Source organism: Hippocampus comes, unplaced genomic scaffold (genome assembly GCF_001891065.2).
Source record: "Hippocampus comes isolate QL1 unplaced genomic scaffold, H_comes_QL1_v1.1 scaffold39, whole genome shotgun sequence".
Classification (NCBI taxonomy): domain Eukaryota; kingdom Metazoa; phylum Chordata; class Actinopteri; order Syngnathiformes; family Syngnathidae; genus Hippocampus; species Hippocampus comes.
In genome coordinates, this window is record NW_017842054.1 from 362519 (window position 1) to 371351 (window position 8833).

General features: G+C 45.3%; 1 protein-coding gene across 1 annotated transcript in view; it reads right to left on the reverse strand.

The window, feature by feature from the left end:
- Positions 1-2814: 2814 nt before the first annotated feature.
- tnfaip3 (tumor necrosis factor, alpha-induced protein 3) overlaps positions 2815-8833 on the reverse strand; it is a 17861-nt gene continuing 11842 nt past the window's right edge. Inside the window, exons 10-11 of the mRNA XM_019860014.1 lie at positions 8633-8826; positions 2815-7978 (exon numbers count right to left, since the gene is read on the reverse strand). Coding sequence (XP_019715573.1) covers positions 7700-7978; positions 8633-8826 — 473 coding nt within the window. The 3' untranslated portion in view covers positions 2815-7699. The remainder of the gene's footprint in view (positions 7979-8632; positions 8827-8833) is intronic.

The following is an 8833-nucleotide window of genomic DNA, read 5'->3' on the forward strand; positions in this document are numbered from 1 at the left end:
ATGAGAAAAGAAAATCCACCAGGTGACTGATTGACTGTGCGGCAGCACACACACACACACACACATACACTAAAACACACACACACACACACACACACACACACACACACACACAAATGTATACAATACACACATACATACACACAAACACACAAAAGTGATTACAAGCCTTGAACTTTTACACTTTTAATTACCGTAACATCCATGCTAATTCCCATTAGCCTGTCTATGGTGCTTTGCTTTGTATGAGCATTAAGCTTGCAGACTTTCCTTTTTAAAAATGTCGAGAAAAAAAAATCAACTTAGGTTGAAAATGTTGGTGCTTAATATACAGCGTTTAATTCTCTTTTGTTTTGTATCAGTTTTACAGTAGCTTCCAACGTTTTGGTGCTGAGGCCAAATCCATGTCTAACACAAAGAATATTTGCTTTGGCACCATCTTCGGGCATCTTTGTGTCAAGGAACTGTGATGTGATGAGCTTGATATTCCAGTCAGGCCATAGTCTTGTCTAATTCAGAAAAAGTGCTATGTCACCATAAAATGGCATCTATCGGCAATTATAAACCTTTTTGAGTGGGCGTCAAATACTCACAAATTTTTCTTATTTGCAGCAGTGCTGCGGTCCCTGTCATTGCAATAATTATTTGTGCGTCACCTGCTTCGCTTTGTTTCTTCTGGCACCACACAGGTCGGTCCTTCTCCAATGTGGAGGCGAGGGTGCCATCACTGCCACCGCCGCATCTGATCGGCTCATCTTCCTCATCGTCATCGTGGTGGAGCTGCTCCAGAGCGTCGCTGAGCTGCTGTAGGCTTTGGTTGGCCCGCTCTGAAACGCACAAGCAGATGTTCATTATTATGCAACCTTCCATTTTCCATCGCGCTTGTAATCATTTGTGACATGGGTTCGCTGGTATCTTAAAGCACATAGCAACAATCCTGTGGGGAATTTTATGTTTGTTTGTTTGTTTGTTTTTTAAGGTGAATTATTTTTTTGAACCTGATAAAAAATGTGCTTACTGGTTTGGTAAAACATAACATGTCATTAAATGAAACATTTGGTGTTACAATTAAACGTTAAACAATATACCAAGACAACAGTATAATATTTCAATTAAATGTATTGAAAATGAAGACGTAAATTGCACCATACAGGAACGCCACATTCAAGATTCCACCCCCAAACTTCGAGGAAGACGTTTTCACCACTATGGCACTGCAAACTACAACCACGGTTATCCACATAGAACTAAAATCCAAATGAAGCGTTATCGTTGTCGTAAAGGTGAGATACAAGCACAGCGACTATACTGCATCCCGTTTTTTAAAAAGCAATGTGGGAGTGCCTAATTGTTATGTCCAATGTCCTGTCAGCCCTAAAGGGCAACCTGTGGCATTAACTTAGAACTGAGACTAAACGTGAGTCTATTAAATGACTATGAGACGATTTGATGTTTAAATTAGACAAAAAGAAAACACAGAGACTCAGTAAACGGAAAGATGCCTCGAGGCAAATCTGTTGAATCTTGAACGCGTTGCTAACGTGAATGCTAATTAGAATTAGCTACATTAGCGAAGACCCACAAACACAAAACAGCGTCCACTCACGCCTCAGCTGTTTCTGGTAACCATTCGGATGCTCTGCTTCCTCCTCGTCCGATTCGAAATGTTTCATTTATAGCACTTTAATGACACTCGGGGATTGAATGTTGTGATGAAACATGCGACCGAAGCCACAAGTAATAACAATTTCGAGCCGCGCGTAGCAACAGTAAAGTTGGAGTGATTGTTTTCTCGGCTCACGCGTCCCAAAAAGGCGGTGTAAATTTAGTCACGTCACCGCCCGGGCACAGTACGACAACGCCTGATAAGTGATCCAAAACAAGACAACCCTTCAAAGTCAGTGACTTCGACGGAATGCTGGGAGTTGTAGTCAGTATTCACAGTGCAAAAGGCTACTCAAATACGATCTATCTATCTATCTATCTATCTATCTATCTATCTATCCATCTATCTATCTATATATATTTTCTTTACATTCTGTCTCTCACAATTGAATATATATATATACACACACACACACACACACACACACACACACACACACACCTCTCTCTCTCTCTCTATATATATATGTAATGAATATGGTCAAGTTTTCAGTTGTTTCACTGACAGTTTTGTTCATGTGTGGCACAAGGACCATTAGTAGTATGTGGATAGACCCATTCTTGTGGTACATGAGAATCAGAGTCCAACTTTCCATATGTGATTTGGCTTAAACTATCTTTTTCTCGTGTACATTGTGTACAGTTCAGATGTCTTTCACAAGTGTAGATTTGCATTCAATCTTTTAGAGCGTTTTGATGACAATTTTTATTGGACTTTCATGTCCAATGCATTTGAATTGAATCATTAAGTGCATTGCGAAAGTCCTAACAGCGCATCATGTTACACTGGTATGAAATGTACTTTTTATTAAAGCAGTGTAACCGTTGCCTCATTTTTGATGCGCAACGGAGCCTGTTAGGCCACCGTTGGTGATTAGCATGGAATTTGGAGAGCTTCGAATTCGCTGAGGTAGGCTTTCGGTGTAAAAGGCTTGAGAACCACAACTGTATTGTTATTCGTGACTGTTGTTTCTTAAAAGCTTGACGCAAGAAGAGTGCAACAATGAGGCCGCAGGTTAAAAAACACAGTAGACAGAATTCTGATTTCTCCATAAAAATAATTCATTTCAGGACAACATATAAATAATTATTGAATCACACAATACAGATATCTTGATATGAATAAATACTTGAACAAATAAAACCAGGCTTTTTTTTTTTTTGTCTCTCCATGTAATACCCCATTGTGGAACTGTCCCACAAATAAAAACTTGCATGATTTGTTCCATGTCCGTAGCGTAGCTCCTTTTTTGTTGTTTTTTCTTTTTCTGACGCTGTTTGGATTAAGGTGGGTCCGGAGGCCGTGAAAGCGCACGGAGATCAATAGTGTACGCACACTACACTTGAACGTGAAGGCAGACTTGGCCCGCAAACGGAAGGACATACTGTACGCCCGGCTCTTATTTGAGGCCGATACAGTGCAACTTCCCACGTCAAACGCAAACCAATCCAAAAGTGTTTTTCCTCAGCTAAGAAACAATGGGAAGCCACTTAATCCCTTGCACACTCACACTGTAGCCGCCATACAACAATGATACTTCAATATTTAAGCCCCGGCGGTCCAATTTTGAGGCCCTGACATGAGGAAAACGTGCCATAACTGCCACATTGTTTAAACTCCTGTGGTTCTTTTCATGCTAACCGTTCGCTTCAATGCTATCAATGTTAGCTTGGTGAAATGATTGCAAAAGGTCAATTTTAAGACGATCTAGGACACTTCAATCATGTAAGACAATGTAGGCATTCTAAAGTAAACTAAAACGAGGTAGCCTTTGAAGATGCGAGTTTGTAAGCAAATTGAGGTCCGTTTTAGGGTACGAGTTATAACGTGCACAGTCATTGGGGTCTGAAAGTGAAATAAAGTTCAAATTGCTCAGACGACTGGCAAACGTCAAACAGACAGGGGAGAAGAGTGGGCTGTTAGTTTGTTTTAGGGGGGTCTCTTTCGTCCCAGCCATGAGGCATTGTGGGACTTACATTTGCTTTGGCTTGGGAAAATTCGGATCGTGACTCACATTTCATGAATGGAAACAAATTCAAGGCCACGCTGATCACTTGAAAGCTTCTCTGGTCATTTTCACAACAGTCACTTTGCTAGCAAAAGGAGCATCTGCTTGGTAAAACCATGATTCTGAATGTTAATTCTATTTGATTTATTCAGAGTCAAATTTAAGAATTTTGAAAAAGAGTGATTATTCTCGTGAAAATAAGCAATGTCACTTATTTGGGGAGTCAAATTTAAGACTTTGTGTGAAAGAAAAAAGAATGGGAATGCTATTTTTGGGGGTGGGGCTTCCTCGCGTCATATTTTCAGCTATTTATTAGTCACGGTTGCATTCACAAATATTTTAAGGCCTTACAAGAAGGAAAGACCCCCCCCCCCCCGGGCGTTTGATGTGTGGGCGTTCCACTGTATCCAAGAAATGTCTAACTTGTCCGAGGCGGCCATTTTTTTAAGGAGGTATAACAACAACCGTTTGGCGCTTGATGGCACGTGTACATTATTTTGGCAAATAAAACTCCACCAAAAAAGGAAACCAAAGCTAGTATTAAAATACATCTGGAACTAAAACCCCCCAAAATCCCCAAGTAAAAAAATAAAAGAGGAATGTCAGTTTTGAGACGCACACGTGTGTTTTGAGTGCGTGTTGAGAGGTGAGGCATCAGGTCGGGAGGTCCCGCAGCACGGACCCAGATCCATATTCACAAATGCACTTCAACCCTCCTGTTAGTTGCCAAGCTCAGGAAAAAGCAAGCTTGTTTCTTCCTGGGTCAACTCCTGTGTAATTATCACAGAAAGTGTTTTTTGGGGGGCAAGGAGAAAAAGACAAAAAAAGTTTGAACAGCAAGTAAGCTGTCGATTTGTCACATGAAACGTCCCCTTGTGGACATCTCGTGACCGCGGAAGTGCACCGCTGCTAGACCACACACAAAAATATGATAACGTGATCAATTTCCCATTTGAACACGATGAGATTCACGTTGTTAACGTGAGAAGTTCAAAACAAGACGACGAAGCAAGCGCAGGTCACTGACGGAGCCCTGTTGGTGTCTCTTCAAGTAAAGGTACTACCAAGGTCACTTTGCCGCACTTCTGCAACAATGCAAAAAGAAAAAAAAATAAAAAATCAAAGAAAACTAAGGCCAAGTCTCGTGAATGATTTATACGTGCGGGGTTTTTAAGAGTGGCGTAAAAACGATCACGTTGACAAGTGATAACTTCAGGTCACTTCAAACGTAATCATTTGTCAAGTGCGGAACTTCTCACAACATGAAACGCATCGCATTGAAACGTGATTCGTTGCGTCATCGGGTGCGTGAAATTCCTTCCGCGATATCCCCATACCAAACTGAGCGGCAGCAAATTTGTTTCCAAAACAATGAGCAACTGCAGGAACGGTTTCAATCCAACTTTAGTCCTCGACTTGTTTTGCTTGTCAAAATTGGGATCCGCAAGAACTTTTGGCTGTGAGTGACCCGTGACGTAACAGGAGGGTTGATATCAGAAGAAGAAGAAGAAGAATAGCGGGAGCGCTGATCAGGCGGGGATCAGGCTCCTCCGGTCCGTCGTAAAGGCAAAAACTTGCGGAGGATCAGCCCCGATACGTGACTGCGGCAAAAACACATTCAGATACTTCGCGCCGGACCGAGGAGGCAATTCGACGGTCTGTCCGCGCGCGCGCGCGTGCATATGGTCTGTGTGTAGGTGCTGAAGTGGTCGGCAAAGAGGCAAAAAAACAACATCCAAGGCAACTGATCTGTTGTGAGCGGGGCTTGCGAAAGGTACAACGTCAAAATGCCCAACGACGTCGCGTGCGGCACCACAACCGGCGGGCGCCTGCCCCGTCTGTCTCGCAAGATTTCAACAACAGAGACTTTAGTCCACGCGCACATGGGAGTTAAAAAAAGAAAATCAAAAAGTAGGTTTTCCGACGTGTCCCCCGTATGCGGCGCGATGACGTGACCCGAAAGGAAAGGAGGTGGAAAAGGAGCTCGTGAGACGAGGCCAAGTATTCGAGTCGAGCCACGTTAAGAATTGTGAAAGGAAAACGAGGAGGAAAAAGTCGTAATAGGAGGAAAGAGACCTCCCACCCCACCCCACAAGGTATTTTCGGGAGTAAAGTCACACTCTTACAAGAGCAATGCTTTTGTTTCGTCTTGGAAAAAAAGCCTTCATCTCACAACAAAAGCTGCCCGTCCATGAGGCGTTGTTTTTGTTTTTTTTTTGTTAAGACAGTCATATTAAAACAGTCATCGTTTCCAAGACAAAAATATTTAAGCAACCAGAGAGTACATCTCAAAATAAAGTCCCAATTTAGAAAAAATGTTTTGAATTTCTTTTCTCCTCAAATGTTCATTTTAGACCCGCATCATTATCATTTTATTCTTGTTCGATTACAACTTTATTCTTGGAAATCAAGAACATTTTGGAAACTATTTTTCGACAAAAGTACGACTGCTCTTGTGAGACAATTTTGAAAAATGAGGACCGTTTTCTTGAGATGACGACTTTCCTCTGGAAAGATGACAGTGTGTTAGGACGGCAAATTTGTTTTGGTGAGAATCCAACTTTGTTTCCTTTTTTGTAAATATCACAAATAACACTTTGTTGTTTGAACTGCGTTGCGGTTCGGGCCAAATGAATGTGACGTCAGCTCAGGACAATGGAGCCCCGCCCCTTAAATGTCACGTCGGACAAAGGAGACGAGCCACCTTTTGGCAAGTCTCTACCCTGGTCAGCCTTGCCTTAAAAAAATAAAAGTGCATTTCCGAGACCTCAGTGGCTGGAAGATATCTATATCTATACCCCCCCCCCCACCCCCATCCCATGTTGGTTTGGACACCCTGTTCGGCATAACTGTCAGTTACATCTACAAAGGTGCGGTTCCCTCAAAGGAGCACTCACACTGGGTTGATTGTAAGAGCTCGCTTTTTTTTTTCTATTTTCTGAAAGATTTGAAGTGGAGGCTGGGGAGATTTTGGTTGGTCGCAACGCTCTCTCGCGCTCGTACCCTGGAGAACAAATGCTAAGACAGACAGACAGACAGACGAGGGCTCGAAATCCTTGGCTGCGGTGGACAAGAGCGATTCCCAACCGGGGTGCCACCACGGCACATTCCCGTTTCATCCGATTCCATCAAACGTTGTTGACTACAAATCGTATCTTTCGCATCCATCTTTCCGTCGCAGCCGAAGATGCCACGCGACGGTGCCCAAAAAAGTCGTCATCGTGGTCTTTGCCACATGTAAACGTACCTGCGAATCTCTTTGCTTTCAATCTCAAACAATGCTCGCCGTTGCTTTTGAAGGGCGGCACGATAGGAGTGAGCAATATGTTTTGGGGATGGCTTTGTCATGCTTCTGGTTTCATTTGGGGGTTGCAATCGCGGGGCATGTCTGCGTGTACGACACTTGTGGGTTCGCTTGTTTGCAGACAAAATTCACCAATTGGTAGTTTGAAACTTTGATTCCATTCCTATTAAATCTTGTGCCACGAAACGATGTTGAAGCAAAAGTAGTGCTTTGCCACCATCTTAGGCTGTGTCCATTTTCAATGACTGGTGGATTTCACACTGCGGCATATCCCTTTCTGTGACATTTCGGAGTGGCGGTGTGATGAAGGACTTTTCAAACGAATGTGCCCCAGCTCACGCAATGTTGGGAATCACTAGTCTAAAAAAAAAAAAAAAAAAGCGGATGCTTTCGGTCGACGTACAAGCATACAATCATTGCGTCCGGCACGAGTGGGCAGGTACCTTGAAATACATTTTGTACACGTGCGGCCGCAGCTCGTCGAATGGTCTTGACTGCACAAAGAGGTATTGCGGAGGCCATGTCGACTGCGCGCACGCGCGCTCCGCAACGCGCACTCACGCGTTCGCTTATCCCCCCGCGTGCGCGCGCACGCACGCACTCGGTCTTCACATTCTACACGGGGGAGGAAAGGGTGTTGATTTTCAGGCCCTAAGGTTACGGGTTAGTCACTAGCCAGCGAGCGGGTCGGACGGTTAGTAGGGGAGCGGCGCCGGGGCGCTCATCCGCGGTAGATCTGTTTGAAGTGGTGGCACTCGTTGCAGTAGCCCTGTTTCTCTTGGTTGGCGTAGTGGTCGCAGCCCTGCGTCCGGCAGCGCTGCTTGGACTTCTCCTTGGGCGCCTGCGCCCGCCGGCCGGCGTCTCGGCCCTGGCCCCCCCGCGTGTGGCACTCGGGGCAGAGGTCCGTGCAGCCCGGGGACACGTTGCTGCAGCCGCTCCGCCGGCACTGCGTCTGCGTCTGCGACTGCTGCGTGGATCGGGGTTTGGTGGCTCGCTCGCGCTGTCGGGGCAAACGCGACAAAGGGCAGAAGGTCAGCTCACTAAATCAACAGCGACTGCACCAAGAGGCCCATTGCATTCCATCCAAATTCCTGCCGTTACACGGCTGACAAAATGATCTCATCGAGATTGACTGGTAGGACGCATCTCAAGTCTGGGATGGGCTTTTTTGGGGGAGGCGGGGCACCCTCCATGATATCAACGGTCCTACGCTAGTTGGGGGAACTGAGGTTCTCCTCAGCTGTAGATAAAAGTCAATGCAAAATCTGTTTTTGAAATGACATAAAAATAGACATTTACCGATCGGTCAATCGAGGAAGACGAACAAACGTCCATGAAAAATATGGCAAAGCAGACGATGACATGCTCACGAGGGCGTTGGAGGAAGTATCAACTTGTCAAATGATGCAATCTGAAAATGTTGCCATCCAAATCACCATGATAAAAGAGAAAGATATTGCAGCCATAAAATGACCCTCCCGCAAAATGTTTGCCCGCTGAGTGCGCCCTGCAATTGTATAGCTGGACATGTACAAATATGATGGGGTATTATATGCGTGAATATACGCCGCATTTGGGGTGGATGAAACGGCCTCCAATTAATATCGATGTTCATGACATCAGCGTGATCCGAACGAGAGGAAGCGGCACCTACCGCCACGGGGGGAGGGGAGCGAGGCGTGCGATGCGTCGCCTGGTTGAGCCGTGCGCTTTGCTCTTTGACGTAGCACTTGTCGCAGTAGCCCTCCAGCATGGCCTTGCCCAGCGCGCCGCAGCCTGGCCCGCGACACCGCGAGGCGTTCTGGAAGCCGGCCTCCGCGCCGTGCCGGCCCTGCGCCGGGGCCGGTGCCGGTGC